The 21,116-nt window shown below is 37.1% G+C and overlaps 2 protein-coding genes and 1 long non-coding RNA gene across 7 annotated transcripts; 2 read left to right on the top strand and 1 right to left on the bottom strand.

The window, feature by feature from the left end:
• Nucleotides 1–4,528: 4,528 nt before the first annotated feature.
• LOC114541313 lies at nucleotides 4,529–7,062 on the top strand. Of its 2 annotated transcripts, none has more exons than XR_003689245.1 (4): nucleotides 4,529–4,617; nucleotides 5,081–5,221; nucleotides 6,684–6,833; nucleotides 6,970–7,062. It is a non-coding gene; the product is annotated as an uncharacterized LOC114541313 (long non-coding RNA). The 2 variants fall into 2 exon arrangements; XR_003689244.1 differs by having other exon boundaries at nucleotides 6,966–7,051.
• LOC114541311 lies at nucleotides 4,603–11,355 on the bottom strand. Of its 3 annotated transcripts, XM_028561244.1 has the most exons (16): nucleotides 10,102–11,355; nucleotides 9,715–9,837; nucleotides 9,504–9,641; nucleotides 9,094–9,234; nucleotides 8,818–8,997; nucleotides 8,281–8,542; nucleotides 8,045–8,199; nucleotides 7,874–7,959; nucleotides 7,504–7,596; nucleotides 7,306–7,365; nucleotides 6,957–7,179; nucleotides 6,598–6,791; nucleotides 6,260–6,403; nucleotides 6,010–6,136; nucleotides 5,684–5,866; nucleotides 4,603–5,445 (listed from the first exon to the last, which is right to left on the bottom strand). In XM_028561244.1, exons 1-16 carry the CDS (start codon nucleotides 10,552–10,554, stop codon nucleotides 5,077–5,079), a joined length of 2,931 nt encoding a protein of 976 aa, XP_028417045.1. In that variant the 5' UTR covers nucleotides 10,555–11,355; the 3' UTR covers nucleotides 4,603–5,076. The 3 variants fall into 3 exon arrangements, with proteins under 3 accessions (XP_028417045.1, XP_028417046.1, XP_028417047.1); XM_028561245.1 differs by lacking the exon at nucleotides 7,306–7,365; XM_028561246.1 differs by lacking the exon at nucleotides 9,094–9,234.
• Nucleotides 11,356–11,483: 128 nt separating this feature from the next.
• On the top strand, nucleotides 11,484–13,374 carry LOC114541312. Of its 2 annotated transcripts, XM_028561248.1 has the most exons (5): nucleotides 11,484–11,709; nucleotides 11,839–11,913; nucleotides 12,061–12,183; nucleotides 12,718–12,855; nucleotides 12,958–13,371. In XM_028561248.1, exons 1-5 carry the CDS (start codon nucleotides 11,509–11,511, stop codon nucleotides 13,114–13,116), a joined length of 696 nt encoding a protein of 231 aa, XP_028417049.1. In that variant the 5' UTR covers nucleotides 11,484–11,508; the 3' UTR covers nucleotides 13,117–13,371. The 2 variants fall into 2 exon arrangements, with proteins under 2 accessions (XP_028417049.1, XP_028417050.1); XM_028561249.1 differs by lacking the exon at nucleotides 11,839–11,913 and having other exon boundaries at nucleotides 12,958–13,374.
• The last annotated feature ends 7,742 nt before the right edge of the window (nucleotides 13,375–21,116 follow it).

Genomic DNA, 21,116 nt, shown 5'->3' with positions numbered 1-21,116 from the left:
GCTGTTTATTACGCTGTTTGGACAAAGCACGTGCTGACATGAGAGGATATAGCGTCTGCCGTCTTCATCTTCTAAAAAAGCGCCGAGTGTTCCAACAGTTGCTTCATCGCCTTCAACTCCAATTCCGACCCCACCTCGCAAAGGAAATGTGTGCGATTTTGGATCGCCACATAGTTGAAAATATCCTTCGACAATATCCAAGGGATAGCTATTCAGTTCAGGCATCTCTGAAATGTCAGTTTCCCCTGCAGGAATTTTTCCTTTTCCTAAAACATACACGGTGATACAAGGAATATTTTTAACGATTGAACCTTCAACTTTGTACGTTGCTTGAACGGCTGTGACGTTTAATCTATTTTGAAAGACGTGGAGATTCTTTTCAATTACTTTTCCTAATTCCCTCAGCTTTTTATCGCATCTTTTTTCTCTTGCGGGAAGCTGAGTTACAATTTTACAAAGTGGCCGCCGCTGAAGGTCAACAAACTCAATTTTATAACCATAAAAATATTTCCCCGCGAATTCTCGGAGATCTTCAGGAATTCCTTTGCCATCAGTATTCAGGTATATATACATAGTTAAGGGATTCTTCTGCTGGGCAACTTCACATGGGATAACTCTGACACAACAAGGATTTACAGCTGTAAATCGCAAAGCCAATGATCGGGCTATAACGACGCTCATGTTATAGTTCTATAGAATATATGGATAACAAAAAAATTGTTGTAATTTCGATTGAAGTAAAGATAGGCTATTCCCTTCTGTTTTCTATGCAGTATAATAATGATTAAAGATGGCTATCAAAAAGCTGTTTTTCTACTTTATACCATGGCAAGTGGGGCAATCAAGGTAACATGGAAGGCCATATCATAATAACTATAATTGATAGATATGTAGATATCCGTTAACATGATTAATTTTGATGTCGTGACCATGCAAATTGGGACTATGAGGCCACTTTGGGGATGTAAATGAGGGGCTAGCAAAATGATATGCATGGAGATTGCATGGAGAGAGCACGTTGTGGATGTAAATGAGGAGCATGCGAAATTAGACACACGTGGGTATGCTAAAGAGGAATGTGAGACGACATGAACAGAGTGTGCAAGTGATGAGATTAACACGTCGTCACGCAAATGAATAATCTTTGAAAGCAATATGGGTTACAATTTTGTGGAATGAGCCGATGAGCACATGCGCATAACTGCTCATAATTGCTCGTTACTGCTCATAACTGCTCATGAGAACATGCTCAACTGCTCGTAGACATTTTTAATACCAAACTATTAGGTAGTATTAATATTAGATTTGGGTAGATTTTGAAGGCAAAATGGGTTGCAATTTGGCGCAATGAGCGTATGAGCATGTGCTCATAACCGCTCATAACTGCTCGTGGGCACATGCTCCTAGCTGCTCATAGCTGCTCATAGCTGCTCATAGCTGCTCATAGCTGCTCATAGCTGCTCATAGCTGCTCATAGCTGCTCATAGCTGCTCATAGCTGCTCATAGCTGCTCATAGCTGCTCATAGCTGCTCATAGCTGCTCATAGCTGGTCATAGCTGCCCATAGCCGCTCATAGCTACTCATAGCTGCTCAAGTCTGAAAGTTCGAAAACGACTGACTCAGAAAATAAAGAAAAAATGGATCCATGAATAAGTCTAATAGAAGAAACAAAGCTAAGAAGTAATACTGATTTTGAAGAAATGAAAGAAAGCCTTATAAACACTGGTCTGGAGGGGCAATCTGATAATGAGAAAGCTTACTCGAATATTATGCCTATACTCTAGAAAGAATTGGAAAATATTTATTTGGGACGCCTTCGGTGGATGAGACAACTAAAGAAAGAGCCAGTGCATAAGAAAATAATGCACACAAAAGATGCGTTTGTTGAGAATGACGATTTTGATCCAGAAGAAGCAACAAAAGCTGCTGTCGATAAGAGGAAGTTTCTTATTAAAAGGCTTTTAAACAATCACCAGATTGAAAATAAAGAGGAAAATAAAGAGAGCGATGATGATTAAAAACAATGATTTACTAAACCATTCTTGTAAAGAAACCATGGAAAACGAACAAAAAACGATAAAAAAGGATTCAGAGTTAAGAAATGATTATAACAGACAAATAAATGTTAAAATCGTTATTCCAATGATTGTCTTTGTTATTTCGATCAAGCAGATTGAGCAACTATGAGCAGCTATGAGCAGCTATGAGCAGCTATGAGCAGCTATGAACAGCTATGAGCCGCTATGAGCAGCTATGAGCAGATATCAGCGGCTATGAGTAGCTATGAGCAGATATGAGCACATGCTCATACGCTCATTGCGCCAAATTGCAACTCATTTTGCCTCCAAAATCTATCCAAATCTAATATTAATACTACTTAATAGTTTGGTATTAAAAATATCTACAAGCAGTTGAGCATGTTTCATGAGCACTTATGAGCAGTTACGAGCAATAATGAGCAGTTATGCGCATGTGCTCATCGGCTCATTCCACAAAATTTTAACCCATATTACTTTCAAGGATTATTCATTTGCTTGGACGACGTGTTGATCTCATCACTTGCACACTCTGTTCATGTCGTCTCACATTCCTGTTTAGCATACCCACGTGTGTCTAATTTCGCATGCTCCTCATTTACATCCACAACGTGCTCTCTCCAATCTCCATTCATATAATTTTGCTAGCCCCTCATTTACATCCCCAAAGTGGCCTCATAGTCCCGATTCGCATGGTCACGACATCAAAATTAATCATGTCAACGGGAGTTTCACCTCGAAACGTTTGGTAGCATGATTACTTTATCATGATCTGAAAAATGAAAAACGTTCTGGGGGACAGATATACGGAAAAACAACTAAAACTGATATCGTGACCATGCAAATCGGGTACAACGTAAACAGGATCTGACTTGATGTGCTCAACCGTGCGAAATCCCTTCATTTACATTTCTTAAGCACCAATTTATCATGCTAAAATGACTCATTCATTAAAACAAATGTACGGTGCTGATTAAAAAACAGTGAAAACTTTAGCCAGCGATCAAATTATGGCAAACATTATAATAAAGTTCATACAGAGGAAATTAAAATTGAACAAAATCAGCAGAAGGAACTCAGATCGCTTGGTTGGTGGATCTGCGTAAATGAGGCAAAAGCAGAGGAAAACAAAACAAAGGTTTGGTAAGCAGTTTGGGAAGCGTATTATGATGTGCTAAAGTACCGCAAACCCACAAAACAGAATTTGAACAAATATTCGCCGGCGATGCCACACTTGCGGTTGATTACCGTATACTCTAGGACTTTGCAGAAATGAACTAATTTAGCAAAATGTTTAGAGTATTTCATGGACTATATTTTTTGTATTTGTGAACGGAAATATTCCATATAAGAATAGTCGTTTTTAAAGAAACATTTTATACCATATTAAAATGATAAAATAATTGTTGGCTGGTAGATCTCCTTGAACGAGACAAAAGCAGAAGAAATTTGTTAATTAAAATATTCAATGTAAGAATAAAAAATTGCCGTATCTTTTAAATTTTATAACATATTAAAATACTTGTAAATGATCTCATTTACACTCTAAATGCATCCTGTTGTACACATGTTCAATGATCCCTATTCACGTGATGGAAAATCTCCCTCCCACATACACGCGTAAAATCTTGTAAAAAGTCCGCAGCACACAAGATTGCAAAAAGATTTATTCGCACCGCTTGCTCCACTTTCTTGTAACAAGTTTGGGACAAGTGGTTAACAACTTGTAGCAAGTCCGATGGAACTATCAGACTCGTTACAAGATTGTTCTGAAAAGTCTTATCAGATATGATACAAAAACACTGGACGAACTTGACAGAAAAGGATTGTAGCAATATTGTCGCATCATGTTTGTCCAGACTTGTTGAAACAGCCTTGCAGCAAATCTTTTGATTCAACAAGTTTGTTACAACTTGTTAACAAGTTGTCCCATCTCGTCAACAGCTTGGGACAAGCAGTGCGAACAAATCTTGTTACAAGTTTGTGAACAACTTGCTACAAGATATGAAATTTTTACGCGTGGAGTCTATGATCCCTGTTCACATGTACCTCATGGTCATTGTCTACACGCGTAAAAACGCACAAGTTGTAACAAGCCTGCAGCAAGCTTGTCGCAAGCTTGTTCCAACAAGCCGATATCAGGTTGTGTTCGCACTGCTTGTCACGAGCTTGTTGTGACGGACTTGTAGCAAGTTGTTGACAGACCTGTAACAGGGTTGTTGTGACAATGCCGTAACAAGGTTGTTGCCACCAAGCTTGTTACAAGCTTGTTGACAAGCTTGCTACAAACTTGTTGCACTCGATTTGTACCAAGCTTGTTATATCAATGTTGTTACAAACTTGTTTCGACAATCTTGTCACAAATGGCGAATTTCGCGATCCCACGCAAATCTCGCAAAATTCTCGCGGGGAGCACTTCATTTCCAGGGGGGGGGAATAAAAAGAACAACAATGTTGTTTGTAGCCTTTGTAAGGCTTTTGCTTTTATACGTATAAATATAAACAATATGTATAGTAATCTACATATTCATTTGGTTATCTACAAGCATATACAGTTATCTACAATATTAAATTGATAAAGTAAGATTTATAGAACAAAAAATTCTTGAAATATACAATTATAATTTTGGACATCTCGCTCGATACAAATAAAATATATCGCGAATGAGCCAATATGCACCAATCAATCTTAAGCCTGATCCGAGGGGGACATACACGGGGACCTTGGCTTTCTGTTCCAGGGTCAGGAAATTGCTTTTATTCGACATGAACTTAACTTTCCAGGGTCGAACTATTTGACATTTTATGAAATTTTCTATAAATCAGGGGCCAGGGACTGTTGACACCATAAAATTGAAAATGTCACTGAGTTTGCCCCTCTTAGGGATCGGACTTGCTTGGTGGTATTAATAGCTTGAATACATATGAATTTCTATTTAATGAACAAGGTGTATTTTTTTAAGACACCTTGTGTATACATGTTGATACAGAAACCAAACTAATTCCAAAAGGTACTGTTTCTTTTTTCTGAATTATTTTTCAGTCAGGAATGTACTTCCATGATTCTCCCAAGTAGAACTTATTGAGCAGATACCTTTTATTGGAAAAGTCATGCTTGTATGTTAGCCTTTCTGATGCGATGGTCTCTCTTTCTTCAAGAACTGGATGGTCTCCATTCACAAAGGTACAATCATCGTCACAATAATGAGCGAGACTCACTTTCTCGAGAATGGTCACAGCATCTACCAGTTCTTTGCTATCACTTTCTTCCAAAACAGGAGATATAAATTTTCCATGTAGTACATTGCCATCATCGGTAAGGACTAGATCCAGCGGTGTGGTGAGTACGAGATTAACTTTGTTTTCACCAAGCAATTGTACTGCGGTACAAAACTTTCCAATGCCAGCCTGAAATGTTTAATAAAAACATATATTACTCAAAGAGTAATATATTCTAACAATAACAAGGGTTTGATCTCATTACATCTTAATTAGTTGCACAGGAGTCACTGGCAGTTTTGATTACTGATTAGAGCACAGTCAAGGATTAAATTTGGCATTAGAAGTAAATTGTTGCTATTGACTTTTATTAATTACCAAATAATGATGTACATGCATAAAACAATAGTCAATTGTGTTTCTATACCTCATTATCACCTTTTTCATATACAAAAGTGTCTCCAGTTTGAATTAAAGACCCATCTTTGCCAATGCACCCTTTAAAGTTCTTACACTTTGGACTCACGTCAATTGCTAAATCTTGTAACATGTCTTGTGGCACGATATCACTTGTTGCAACTTCTTTTAGTCTACCGTTTTCATACACTCCCTTGAATTGAGAGAACTTATTTAAGTTTTGTACTCAACGTTAAAACATTGTTAATCTTGGAATAATCTGGAATTAGACAAAGTTAAAGAAGGATTTGGATAACAGTATATACCATAAACAATTGTGCTATGTTTATTACTTACCAGCCTGAGGCTTCCTGGTTGGTAGATTTCCTTTTGGGATTGACTGCATTTGGCATCAACTGAGTACATAAATTTTTGAAAAACTGGTTGCTGTGAAACTTTGACCAGCCCCTGTCCTGCCGTCAATCTAAATGGCCAGTTTACATGATCAGTTAATTGTCAGTTACAATAGAATTAGATTAAAAGGTTATAGTATTTTAGTTATTCATATATTGCTTATTGATTTGTCAAACAGTAACATTTTAATTACGTGTTGTTAGTCCCCCAAAATCCTCCATTGATCAAGAACTTGAGGACATGGTGTTTTGCAAACTTCTCACAGATATCCTTGCTGCTTGCATGGCGGTTTGAATAGATGTTAAGCTGTCTGATGATAGAATTGAATGACTCAAACCTGAAAAGACACCAAACTCTTATAAATAGAATATATATATATATATATATATATATATATATATATATATATATATATATATATATATATATATATATATATATATATATATATATATATATCAATTAATAAAATAAGTCAATTAATAAAAAAAACATATTTCTGAATTTTTAGAAAATGATTTCCGGTAATACCTTTCTGTGCAGAAGCCAACTGGAGGGCCAAAGTTCAACATGTCATCTTGTAAGTGAAGTAACATGTGGAACTTTTGTTTTCGTAGCAACTCAGGATGGACTTCACTCAAGCAATCAATCATTTGGCGAATGAGATTGGTAATGTTTTCGTTGTCGTCCAAATCAACCTCTGATCCATATGCCATTGCAAATGCCTACAGTATTATGAAAAACTAGCTTTATATTGAGGCAAAAAGGTATGCAATATAACTTTAGGGGTACATTTTGAACAGATTCCTAAGCTCAATTATATATTACAGGTCCCTGTGCTTTGAGTTCTCAATGAAGGCCTGTGCATATCATAATTTGTTTATTCTTACATTGCTAAGATAGAACCAAACTTGAAGTTGATCATCTGAGATTATCCCATCAAGAATAAACACTGAAACCTGAGCCCAAAGTTTGAAGTCCCGGCCAACACACGAACCATAGTTCTTTACAAAACTGCTTGGTAAACGTCTAGAAAACGCCGAAAAGTCGAATGCTTCAATCTTTGCCTTGATCTTTTTCTTTTCAGCTGCAGGTAAGCTCTTCATCGTTTTCCTAAAAAGGATTTAATTTTCTGTCAAAAATTTTATTTCAATCGTCATAGTCATTCAAGCTTATAAAAGGCTTTCCAATTATCTACTATAATAGTAGACCCCTTACGCCAATTTTACAACATCTGACCTGACAAGGTATTTAACGGGACCAAGAAGGATAGTATGCAGAACTTCTACGGGTGTCTGCCTGTCAATAAAAATGGCTTTATTTCTTACATTTGTAAAATGTGTATGGATAAAATGTTATTTCTAGCGTCTCGTATCTGTCTTTCCCCCCCCCCAACCTCGTACACATGGTGGTACAGTAATAATGACTACAACGTACTGGGTGGAATGATAGCACGATAGCATATCCAACTGTCCTCCTCGCTCCGTGGTCCCTGTTTCCTTTCGCATGGCCGTTTTCTCATTTTCGGTGCTGTTAAGTGGATTTTTTGAAACAAAGTACCTCGCATCAAAATAAAGAAGTCAGCTAGGTTTTACGATATGAACTAGACAAATATATTAAAAACTTTGAACGTGCATAGGATGTTGGGTTATTACTTACTTGGACTCTTAAACTCTAATTGGCATTGCTATACCAATTTTTACTGATTACAAGTAAACTAATGAGTGCTTTTCAGTGTCAGATTTTTAGGTTTACGTTTTTAGAATAAAAAATTAGCTGAATATATAGTCAAGGCTGTTTTACTTACTTCGCTCTACTTATCCTTTCAATTGTTCTTTCTATGTCGTCTGATGTTCTCAAAGTGCCAACTTCCGCTGCTATTTCTGCTGTTGCCTGTCGGGAGGTGATCGAAACTTTAGCGACAATAATGATTTGTTCAAAAATTTTTAATTATAAGGATATTGTAAGTTAAACCTACATCGCAAATCCGACAGAAATGTTTAGCAGAGCTTCCCATGTGGTGTGCAAATTCAGAAGCCCTTGGGTTGTCGCAGGCTACGATCAGTACTGGACACTGAACGAATACTTGGCAATCATTAGATGCGTCGTACATTAACATTCCTTGTTCTAAAGCTGAAAAAAACTAACAATGTCAATATAAGTATGGCACTTAAATTTAGTGGTTTATATTTGCTTGGCAATAGATGCGTATACCCTTTAAATCTGTTGCAATTTCCTTTCCCAGTGATATCGAGTCTACCAAGTTAGACGCACAAATAAAGTGGATGTTACTAAACTTGGTGACTTCTTTTCTTGGTAGGCCTGCAAGGAACATGGAATATGTCTCCAACTGGTTCCATTTTTTGCTCCTGTTTCCACTTGTCTCGTCGGAGAAGATCACGAGTGGCACAGTCTGAGTGGGATTTCCATCAGCCGCTATTTTGCTCGGATGAGGACTTTCTATTTCGTTGATTTCCTTGTAAAAATATCACAATATTATAAACATATAAAACTGTAGGAAACCCGGTATTCCGATCGGATATATGTAGGTTTAAGATTTAGGCAATAACGTCTAAGATATCTCCTATACATCCTACAATGACCTGTAATCAACCACAGTTTTGATGGTTGGTTAGATTTTATGTAACGCTGCAAATTAATGTGAATTAACATCGTGTTATTGAGGTATATCGTTAATTTCCCATAATAAAGTGTGAAAACTTTCCTAAGATCAAGTATGAATTTTTTTACCTCATCAGTAAGTTGTATATTTTGTCCGTTGATTTTCTTAAAACATATGTGATATGGAGCCAATGATCGAATATTCTCCAACGGAACCTCCTCTAGTTCATTCGTTATCGCCAAATACATATTTGGTATAAAATTAGCCTTGGTCACTTCGCAGTAACATTTCAAGGAATCTTCACTCTTCTAATAAGCAATAAATAGTTATTTTTTAAAATAATTCAGAACCGTAGCTATAACGCTTAATTGAGGTGGGGTTCAAAAAAACGATTGAGGCTTAACCTTCATAAAAAAACCGTTTATTCTGCCATATGATATTGTCTCCCTAATCTCGTACACAACTGTATCTTTTACATAGAAAGTGCTTTCGTGAATTGTTGCTGACGTTGTGTGGAATTGATTTTCTATGCGCCATTTTTGTCCCTGTTGGTGAACATATATTTTATTTAAATTTGAGGTATTCGTAGATATCATTGAGTGGGGGTCAACCTCAAATGTTTTTACGCATCTGCTGCACAGGATTAAGCATGCAAATGATATGAAGCGCAAAGCCAACACATACAGTGACAATTAAGTCACTTCGATTAATGTGTCTAGATTTCGAGTTGACATTAAACCCAAGAACATCAATAAAGCTTTAAAAACATGAAAGTATGGACATGTGAGAAAGTAAGAACATATTGTTCACTCACTTGGTACAATTCCTTGATAAAGCGATCTGTGTGCTCCGGATATCTCATCAGCTTGTTTGCAACTGATGGTGTCGCTATCTGTAGTTTTATGATGTCCGAAGGTGGTAACCAGTAAAAGGGGTGTCCTTTTCCGTAGCTCTATAATTATGTAGTTGAACATATCTTATTTTCGTTTTTTAAACGGTTAAAATCAGTTAAGATCGAAACAAACCTTTCTTAATGCAACAGAGTTTTCAAGCCCTGGTAATTTAAACGCTAAAACAGATGATAGCGATGGAAGCTGCACTCCAAAACGAGCCAACATCATCCACAGAAATTCTAGGTCTGATCTTGACTATATTTATTGTAAAAAAAAGTATTAGCATCGGCAATACATGTGCATATTATTTGAAAAAGCACCACCGGCTTCCAACCGGCGGAACATGTAGGCATGTCGATAGTATCCATGCAGGGTCTTAATTTTGGGTTGTCAAAACTATGTTAACAGTCAAGACTATGATAGTAAACATGTTATTTGGTTATTATTGGGACAATCATTAAATCATTTTGACTGTAGCCAAATGGATAAATAAATGTTACCTGAACAGTCGATTCCTACCTTTGGTCTCATTATACTGTGTGCGTAGCAGTAAAGTAGGAAGAACTTCTCATCCGGAAATGGATAAAAGTCCTGGCCATTGTCGTCATCCACACCTCCAACCGCTTCAAGTAAATCACCAAGATCTGAGTTGTTAACCTCTTCTTCATCATCATCTTCATCATCATCTTCCGCTTCTCCTTCATCATCTTCGGCTTCTTCTTCATCATCTTCCGCTTCTTCTTCTCGTTCTGCCTGTTCCTCTTCTACATAACTCCTCAATTCGTCTTCCCCATCGGCAGAGATTCTCACATTGTCCGCATCATCTTCAACGCTCACGGAGCGCAAGTTTCGTCTGGCCAGCAACTGTTGCAGATGATTTCGGGATGAAAAATGCCTCTGAGCACCACTAAAAGACTCAAAATCAACGCCACAATCAATACATAAAGTTACAGCCGCCCTTTTTCTCTTCATTTTTTCTGAAAACTGTAAGACATAACAACGCCTCTCCTTCGTGAGAGCATTCAATATCGTTATTATTTTTGAATTTGACTTTGCTTTATTTTTTTCCTATTGGTTGATTTTCATCTTTTGCCTCCTTATTAGGGAAATGTCGGATTGGATCGTTTTTGGAGATCGTCTCTGCGTTGCGCGAGTGTTTTGGCCTTTCAGTTGTTTTGGGGTTTCACGCAGAGCAGAAAAAATATTTGGTTGCGGTAAAAAATGAATCGCGCTTCTCATCTCGACCCTTTTTCTTCAGTCTCTGATGATGACGAAACACAAGACCCAAAGTAAGTAAATTCCCGCTTTATGTGCAGGCTTGTATAAATTTTAATTTCAAAAGCTTTTCATTACATTTGCAGTGCCTTTGTTTGTACACCTTCGCCAAGGCAATCATCGCAAACAGGCTCGAGAGTTAGCAGACCTCGGCCAGTGCCTCGGCAGCCAAGCTTTCCCCGTCCTGAAGGTGACTGTTTTGTTGTTATTTTTAGTGAAGATTACCATATATACATAAAATTATATCGTACATAAAATTATTTAGGGCGGACATTTCGAGAAACTACGACGATAACTTCAAGAGCTTCGTCAAGCTCGCTAGGTAAAATAAATAATTCTTTAATTTTTGCTTTTTCCTTTGTTCCTTTGTTCCTTTGTTTAGTAAAATTGCATTTCATTTAACTTTGGCACCGCCCCCATGGCGAAGTAAATGCAAATTAGACAATTTCTCTTCCGGTTTTTGATGAGTTTTTAAATTCAAAATGGTCGTGGTATGACTGTCCGAAAAATGTTACCGCTTCTTTGTGGTTCAGCGTTTGCTTCAAATTTATTACCTATATTCAAATACACATATACTTCGAATATAATTTTGTCATCTTTCGTTACAAATGTTTGTGTGTTTTTGCATGTTTTTTATACTTTTGCTATTTAATGTCCTGTTTTTTTATTTTAGATGCAGCAAAATTGGATGGAATTTCGGAGAAGATACAGAAGTTGCAAAGCGATGTGACAAGCGTAAAGCGATCAATTGCGAGTTTAGCGGAAAACCAGCAAGAGCTATTATCCTTGATAAAGAAATTGAGAAAAAATGTGGAGGCAGATACCTTTGACATGGGCAAATGTTGTCACACGGTAAATTTTTTGCTTTCGTTTATATTTAATGACTTCAACATCTATCATAGCTTTGAAATATTTTACTGTATTTCCTTTTCTTTTGCACAAGAGTTGACTGTCTAATGCAATTAAAACGACTTCATATAGGAGAACCTTATTCAATTGCTTGGTAAATTTTACACCACAAAAGGAAGATTTTCCTTGGACACTCCCGAGAAAGAGGTTAGCTAAGTGATTTAATAGCCAACAATATGTCTTAAATATCCCCATAATTAATTTTAAAATTATAAAACAGTACAACACAATTCATAGTGTAACATTATATTAATGCAGAAACATGTAATTCATGTTATTTTGTTCAATATATAGAGAGCTTTAAAGTTGGAGTTTACCAATTCGCCAACTGGCCTGTCCCTTCAGGAACTTGGACTTCGATACAAAAAATTTGAGAGTGCCAAGTTATCCTATTGGAGGAGCGAAGAAAGAAGAAGGGTATGTTATATGAACTTTGTATGGAAACTGCATTTATTAACCCTTAAAGCATTAAGCACATGCAATATAACCAGGTTGCAGCATGCTGTTAAGGGCAGTGTCTTGATATATCTAAATGGAGCACAATTGGTTCTTTAACAGCCTAACTTAGATATGAAAGCTTACCAATGTTTCGACCAAAGACTAAGTGCCTAGCTTTGTCAGGAGAGTTAGTACTGATTGATTAACTACCGATTGTGCTCCTTTGAGGCATACAGGCTACCATAGCTTGTTGTTTAAATTTATAATTTTAAACACTTAAGTCTAAAGAAAGTTAATATGCTGTACTTCCCAATTCACATTTGACAAGTTATAATGCCACCATTAGATAAATGTTGTTTGAGACATAATGTAATGTAAACAAACCATACACATGAACACTGAACAGATTGAATGGCCAATTGTCTAAGTTGTGTAGGCATCTCTACACAATGAATGTGAAAAGGTGTTTAATAATTTGTATAATATTGATGCCAAATTTTGAATTTTATTCAGCTTCTAGGAATTGCCGGTTATGACATGCTCATCAATGCACCAACCGAACAAGTTACTGCAAAAATATTGCAACTTATTGGCCAAAAGCACAGCAATGGCTGTCATCGTGCATTGTTGGAAGATGAAATTATCATCACGGTACATATTTCATAATAAAATTCTTACCTACATACTTTTACTGGGTAATACATGTATTCCACAAATCAAACTTTCCTTTTCTATTTATTTCTTGTTTTATAGCGAAAGTTTATAAGAGAAACTGGCCTTGAAGGCGCAAGAAAAGCGAAAGATTTCTGGGGGGCATATTACCAGTGGAAAACATCCAATTGGCCTACTGGACTAAGCCAGGAGGACAAGTTTAAGTTACGAAAGGAGGATATGGCTTCATATCAAAATTAATTAAGAACTTGTTACATATTAACTTTCATATTAATTACTTTTCAAAAACCATTTATAACTGTTTTGATGGTGTTTTGATTGTTTCCAAAAAATTGAATTATGAAATAAATCCACAGTGTATAAACATTTGTAATTAGTGACACTTTTCAAGTAACACTGTGCAAGGAATGAAAAGGAAGCACTTGAAGCACTTTTTTAAGTTTATCAAGCCACCTAAATAGCATAAATTGTTGGTGTAACAAGGCTAATTTATCTTTTTTAATTATCACAAATTACTATAAAGAAATAATAATTAAGTGAATAGTTGAAAAAGTTTTTTCTCTTCAAATGGGGATGATTTGCCTCAATTGCCTTAATTATAGATATAACAACATAATGAACATTATGCATTTGCTATGCTTTTTTGTTTATTATAATTTTCAATGTCTTTTCATTAAGAATTGTACTTTGATCCTTTCAGATTGCACAGTTCACATACAGTGAGCACCATCATACCAATATTCCCTGTCTAAAAAAGATAATTATGAACAATTATAGTCTCAATAATAAGATGTTAGTAAAAAAACAGTTTCAAATTGTCGCGGATGTCAACATGCAGTGGCGGTACAAGTTTGTTCAGACAAGTTAAAACAGACTTGCTCAAATCAGCTTGCTACAAGCTTGTTGTGACAGGCTTGTTACAACTTGATGACTATAACAACTTGTCAACAAGTTGCTCCAACAAGCTTGGTACAGCTTGTTGTCGACAAGCTTGGTACAAGTTGTTCCAACAACTTGCTACAAGTCTGCAAGCCAACAAGTTGTAGCAAGCTTGATGTCAACAAGCTTGCTACAACCTGTTGTCTCAACAAGCTTGTTACAACTTGTCAACAAGCTTGCTACAAGCTTGTTGAGCCAACAAGTTGTCAACAAGATGTGATATTTTTACGTGTGTACGTGAATCATGACTTCTTTGTTCACATGATCAATGACCCATGTCCACGTGCAACTGCATGGTCTTTGTCCACGCGAATCGTGATTTCTGTTCACGCGAACTTATTATGTCAGCACTCTTTGGTAGCTATATGGGGGGGTTATCTACTCCCCAGTGAGATATCGATTTGTTATCGCTACACGTACAGCCTAGTAATATCATTTGATGCACGATCAGATTTAAAAATTCGAAAATATTCAGTACTTTCGGGAATAGAAATATTTTCGTAACATATTCAAGCAAGTACATTGATTTAAAACTGGGAAACATTTGGAGCTCTGACAGAGCTATACATGCACGACGATTTTAGAAAGTTAGTCAGTAAGCTACATACCGTTTCCCCCAGTTGTGAAATATAAAATTTGTGACATGCCACAGGTCCAGAGTTATAACATATAATTATGCAAGCAAATTCCTTGTTCGCGTTCCGTAGGTAAGCAAATAAGGGTTCAGTTCTCGAAGCTGGCGACTTTGGTACGAATAAATTAAGCCAACGTTATCAAACGTTAACTTTGTTCAATAAGAGCTTGCTATATTCTACGGATTCAGCGCTGTTAGCCAATGGGAAACTGTATTATAACGATTGTTTCGTTCAGTAATGAGACTTTGCGTTCGTTTAACGCTTTCGGTGAATGTTAACTATTAAGTATCGGCACATTGCAGAATCTGGGCTGGAATATTTCCATCCAGCACTTACCTTTATCGTCGTAGACGCACGTATCTCACAGAAACTTTAAAGCGGGAGACATGCACCAAGTAAATCGAAGCCACCGTAGTTTTATAGGGCCTGTATAGCTGCCGAGATGCGTTCGATGTAGTGTAGAATGCACACTCAAATGTGTAGTGTGGATATTGGATATCTGACGGACTGTGGATATTGTAATATAAACGATAACTGTGTTGTTTTTCCGTTGCCAGTGTTACGGAAGGCTTAATTCTGTTCGGTTATATGCATAATAAAAATAATTGTAAAATAGGAAAAATCACCTGCAATGACGTGATAAATAATTAATTTTTGCCGCAAAGATTTTTCGGTCAGTCGCAATCATTAATAACTTTTCCTTTCATGCATTGCATTTCGTGGGGTCAAATAAAGTAGTAAGGTGAAAACCTCAATTACCGTGTCAGTACGTGCGCATCTGGATCAACAGTCGTATGTCGTTGCCAAGTTTAACTGTTGCATTTAAAAAATGTGCATGTTTAAAAGGCCCCCTGCAAAGCTCCTATGTCAATCAATTGTGTTTTATACTCTGCATTCGAGCATTTTAAGCATTACGTCAGAGAAAGCTTAATTTGATTAAAAGAATAGTATATAGTTGTAAAATATGGTTCACAGACGCAATGTTTGAAAATTTTAATAGTTGTTGATGATAAATATTTTAAGTTGTGAACATTTTTAGGTATTGACTGATTCAGTTAAAGACTAACTCGACTAGTGCAACAACAACATATGACAGCTGGAACGAGCTTCTAGTTCACGCTCACAACGCTGATTGGCTGGATAAGGATCAGCCCACTCATGTTGATGACGTGAGCGGATGTCGCTCAACCGTTACTAGAGAGCTTTGACTACGACTTCCGCTACGGCTATGAGATTCGTCACTGTGGCGCGAAACAAACGTTGTATGCATACGCCACCTCGTACTGGCATAATAAACCACTTCAAACCATAGGTTGCCCAGACTTTGACTTGCGCGTGTGATACTCGCGCGCGTGTCGCGCTTACGTTGTTTACTTCGTCTATATATTATGACAAGGTAGGAAAGAGTTTATCAAAATATGAAAGATATACCTTCGTAAATGTATGATTATCTAAAAAAATACTTGAAGAAAAGCCACAAAAACTACAACCTAATAATTACCGATGATTAAACTTCATTATCCTGCAGTTTCCATGTTTTTAAACAACATCTAAAGCCTTCAAATTAGCGAAATAAAACAGGAATTCATACGGAATTTTGAGAAAACTATCCGAGGGTCACTCTGCCTAAGGAAACGTCATCTTTTTTGAGATATTAACTAAACGCTCATTGGCTTACCTGCAGAACCACCAATGAGAACCAATGAGCGTTTAGTTAATATCTCAAAAAAGATGACGTTTCCTTAGGCAGAGTGACCCTCGGATAGTTTTCTCAAAATTTCGTATGAATTCCTGTTTTATTTCGCTAATTTGAAGGCTTTAGATGTTGTTTAAAAACATGGAAACTGCAGGATAATGTAGTTTAATCATCGGTAATTATTAGGTTGTAGTTTTTGTGGCGTTTCTTCAAGTATTTTTTTAGATAATCATACATTTTCGAAGGTATATCTTTCATATTTTGATAAACTCTTTCCTACCTTGTCATAATATATAAACGAAGTAAACAACGTAAGCGCGACATGCGCGCGAGTATCACACGCGCAAGTCAAAGTCTGGGCTGCCTATGTTCAAACACAATAATAAATGCATGTTTATCCAGTCAAATCTTTCGGAAATTTTACGCCTACTATTTCGAAAAATACACATAATCAAAGGCCACGGTCACGAAAAAGAGTTATCTAAAATTATTTTCTGGAAAAAAAGAAAAAATGTCAACTTTTATTGCTTTTTAAATCACGTAGTGAGGACTACGAAGTTTTCTTAAAATGCCGTAGTCAGATGATCGACGGCTACGAGTCTATGGCGTCATTACGAAGTATCACGAATATCACGTCAATGTGACGAATCTCGTAGCCGTAGCGGGAGCCGTAGTCAAATCTAAAGCTCTCTACTATAAAAGGGCGTGCACAACACCCGAACCTTTTCTGGTGAATTTCCTTTTGCTGTCTGTTGCTCGTATGATATCACCCTTACTTAATTGAGGAAGAGGATTGGCGGTGCGGTTGTAATATTTCTTGTTTTGTTGACGATAATGCAGATTGAAGACGTTTCGTAACATCCCTAGGATAAATAACTTGTGGACTAAGCAATAGCTGACTCGTTGGTAGCTGTGTTTTCGTCCGTCTTCCCATCAATCGTCGGGCGGAGCTGCTTAATATATACCTGATCACGTGGGATGTTCCGATAATTTAACAGCGGAAAGTAAGGGTCTTTGCCATTCATTCTTGCTGACATAATATTTTTTTCGCAGCCTGTACCGCTCTCTAAGCATAGCCATTACACTGTGGGCATCTCGGCGAACTCGTTTTATGGTTGTTGATTCTATATGACGTGGTAAACGTTTAAAGTGCTCGTTGCTGAATTGTGGACAATTATCACTCGTCATCGTATCCGGAATCCCATACCTGCTAATATGCATTTTTATCTTTTGATTACAATTACTGCTTTGGTGTTTTGCAGATGATCAACTTCAAGCCATCCCGAGTATGCAACAGCCGTCACCAGATACATCTGTTTATCTGCCTGGAATATATCCATAACTACATGTTGCCACGGTCGAGATGGTACCCTGTGTGATATCATATATCGTGCCCAAGTTGGTATAGACTGTGAATACTCGGTTTATTTCATTGTGCTGTAGAGTCGGTATGTATCTAAATTCTAATCTCAATTACTGTAACTTTAAATTACTCTGATATATTGATTCAGCCATAACTAGAAATAGTTCTTGGAAAGCGTTATTTGTTAAGTAACAGCATTTGAATCTCTAATATTATCGCCTTTTATCGGATACAATTTGTGATGCGCGGACAAAATTCGACCAGCTTTTGATTTGGGCGACAAAACGAGAAATTCCGAAAATTGCATACAAAAACTTAGTAAAATTGCCAAGTTTGGCTGCGAATTATTGCAATGTAGCGAAGATATAGCCAAGCGAAGTTGTCAAATTTTGTATACTTTTGTGCTATGGCCGGAAGAGTGTAACTAGTAACTAGAAGTTACTATCGCAAGGAAGTGCTGCATCAAACTCAAACCGTTTTACGTGCTCTATACCTGAATGTCCAGATAAGGCATGGAAATTTCGTATGAATAATCGACGATAGTGGTGTTTCTTCGGGAGAATAATTGGGTGGTTATGTCTATCCTCGTCCACGGACGTGACTTTGCTAAATATAAGTGCGTAATATTTTTCTCGCTGAAGGACACGCGCGAAGGGACAGCGACGGAAGGCGGACCGCGTGGTTTCTGCCTGGCAGAAAATGCATTCAAGATGGCGGAACGTTAGAACAAGTAAACATTTATGGAGTATCCGAAGATATATTTTACGTGCGATTTCGAGAATGAAAAACTAGTATATGCTGCTTTCAGAGCAGAGAAGACGATGTGTACAACTATGAATTCTGTGTGGGAAAAATTGTCGAAAGAAATATGAAAATGTATAAATCATATTTCATACGACTTTATAATGTTAAGATAATATCACTATTAAAGATTCAGGTAGAAAATATGAGAATTTACCTTCGATAGTCACGTTCTGAAAAGACTTCCTTGACTTTTTTTCTTCTTCAAGATTGTGCAAGGTTGCCACCAAATCTGCAAATCTCACTTTTCGACACAAATCCTACCTTTTGAAACATTTTCTGCCAGGCGCATTTCCGCCTCACCAGGCGCATTTTCCGCCTCGCTGTTGCTTCACGCGTGATCTGCCGCGAGATAAAAATTACGTAATTAATATAAAACAAAAACACGCGCCGGGGACGAGGCTGGCTTGGGTCCACCTACAGAGAAAAGACCTTTAACTAGGATGCTACACAGTTCATATACAGGACTGCATTTCCTCATTGATTTTGTTTATCTTTGTAATTTTTCATCATTATTGTTTTATTATTTTTATTATTTGCCATCAATTTTGCGAAATAAGGGCAGGGCGATTGAGCATTCACCCGGCTGGAGTATTCTTGAGATGAAAACTAACCCACAAATTCTTAGTATGACAGCAATTCTGAAACCGAACATATGGCTCTTCGTCTCGTATTTAAATCAATAGTGCATTATGTAAGAGTTTTCCACCTTTTTAATAAATACACGCGCCAGGGACGAGGCTTGCTTATGACAACCTACAAAGAAAAGACGTTTAATTAGGATAGGACACAGTTCATATACAGGACTGCTTTTCCTCATCGATTTGGTTCTTCTTTGGGATTTTGGCTGTTTTGGATTGGTTGCAATTATTTGGTTGCAATCCAGTTCATCGTAGTAGGATTCGTTTGGACCAATGGTGGGATTTCTCCTTCAGCTTTTTATTTATTTGCATCCACACAGTGATCAGCAAGGGTTTGAAAACGTCAATATTAAGATAATAATTCCATTAGCCTATTTTTTTAACTCTTGTTAAAGGTCAAGGCTTTTTCAGATATAAGAGCACCTCGTTATCACTGCTTCAACTCGTACGCTTTACCTATCTTTGGCCATTGTATATATTCCACGTTAAATTAGCGGGTTTTTCAGCTGCGTACACGTTATCGAGTGGCCGAGTAGTTAGTGTCCTATTTGGTACGTCTAGGTTGTACGCCCCGGTACTATTTTGTACAAATTTTTTACCCTTTTTTATCTTTTGATATTTGCAAACTCCGAGATTTAACCACTGACAATTCAGGTTAGTTTTGGTTATTTGAGGGTATGGTTTATTTTCTAAGTCTACTTTGTCCTTTATAAAAGAGTGAGCGTTTGGTGGAGGCCTGGCGACGAGGTGCGTCAGCCATATTTAGCTCATATTGGCGGGAAATGGTGAAGAAAACGGGGGGGGGGGGAGAAGCGAGGCAAACCGAGTTCGGTCGTAGTTCATGCACTAACCGAACGTCGTTTGATGCAATGCATAATGCAATGATGTTCGGCACTTTCATTTGTTTTTTTTTGCAATTTTTGAAGATAAAATTATGTTTTAAAAAACTAAATAACGTTTGGATAATTTTATCCCCCCTCCCACCTATGTACAGGCCTAGGTATAGCCCTAGATTACCCGCGATGGTATCTTTACAGCTAATTAATCACTTTTAATTTTAACAACCCTATAGCTACCAGAAAGTAAGAAGTAAGATATAGTTACCAGAAAGTAAGAAGTAAGACATAGTTACCAGAAAGTAAGAAGTAAAATATAGTTACCAGAAAGTCTTTTCACTAAATATTTATACACTTTCCCAACTTACAACGTCAGTAATTAACGATGCTATTTTAGAATGATATTGGGGAGTTAAAAAATGACTGCCAAAATATTCGTGCTGATGCTGATTGCGTTCAGCGAGTTGTCCAAAGCCATTCCAAACAACTGAAATTTCCAAAATTTTCCAAAAGTGATAAAGTTGAATCGATAGTTATTGGAAATCCAGCAAACAATTCATTGACAAACTGCCGTCGGCAGATCGATTATCGAAACTACGTAGCGGCATCCTTAAAGGAAGTCCTGCAATTGGATCATCGCGGTAAGAATGCGATTAGATTTAATGTTTGGATCGAAACGTTTAATAATGAGGCGAAGTTAACTTATGTGCTACCACGGTTAACTTGGGCAAACGAAATTGGTCGTACGTTAATTTCATTAATCACAGAAGCCGCAGATCTTCCATCCATGCTTTTATCCTCCTATACAAGTACATTAAATGCTGGTGTCGAAACCCTGGATATTGTTGTCACCGAAATGACCGAAGGATGCCTATTGCTTTCAGGAAAGAATGCCTCTGACTTTGTTTTCAGTTTTCTATCCCACCAACTGTACCCCCATGACCGCGTCAATGAAGATAATTTTGATTACAAATTGTGCCTCTGGAACAAGAAACGGCGTACTATGGTTGTTGCAGTTACTGGATCGCGTAATCATCTATTCGGACTTTTCATCAATAACTGCGGTATGTTTGGTGTGGCCCTCATTGCTTTCATTTTGATTGCTTTTCCTGAAATGATCATGTATTTAGGCTCCTTCCCCAAAGAATGCACGACATACAAAATTTCTGACAGCCCAATGTCACTTTCATCGATTTTTCACACAATACTTATTGATGGCTATGGCCCAGTGAAGTCTCTTGGAAGAAAACTATTAATCTCGGTGTTAACTCTTCTAACATTGTTCCCTAAATGGGATCCAAATTACCCTTTAAATGCAATTACTTACTT

The sequence above is a fragment of the Dendronephthya gigantea genome, unplaced genomic scaffold (genome assembly GCF_004324835.1).
Source record: "Dendronephthya gigantea isolate DGI-Jeju-01 unplaced genomic scaffold, DenGig_1.0 000280F, whole genome shotgun sequence".
Taxonomy (NCBI): Eukaryota; Metazoa; Cnidaria; class Anthozoa; order Malacalcyonacea; family Nephtheidae; genus Dendronephthya; species Dendronephthya gigantea.
Note: the sequence above shows the minus strand (reverse complement) of the source record. Positions and strands in the feature narration are given on the sequence as shown.

What these genes read in the sequence shown, in the direction of transcription:
- LOC114541311 (XM_028561244.1), bottom strand. Translation starts at nt 10,554, where the DNA reads ATGAAGAGAAAAAGGGCGGCTGTAACTTTATGTATTGATTGTGGCGTT. An exon ending in AATTGCAACAGATTTAAAGG is followed by an intron (nt 8,200 to 8,280) that starts GTATACGCATCT and finishes AGTTTTTTTCAG; the next exon opens with CTTTAGAACAAGGAATGTTA. An exon ending in CCCGTTAAATACCTTGTCAG is followed by an intron (nt 7,180 to 7,305) that starts GTCAGATGTTGT and finishes AATCCTTTTTAG; the next exon opens with GAAAACGATGAAGAGCTTAC.
- LOC114541312 (XM_028561248.1), top strand. Translation starts at nt 11,509, where the DNA reads ATGTCCTGTTTTTTTATTTTAGATGCAGCAAAATTGGATGGAATTTCG. An exon ending in TGGGCAAATGTTGTCACACG is followed by an intron (nt 11,710 to 11,838) that starts GTAAATTTTTTG and finishes GACTTCATATAG; the next exon opens with GAGAACCTTATTCAATTGCT. An exon ending in GGAGCGAAGAAAGAAGAAGG is followed by an intron (nt 12,184 to 12,717) that starts GTATGTTATATG and finishes AATTTTATTCAG; the next exon opens with CTTCTAGGAATTGCCGGTTA.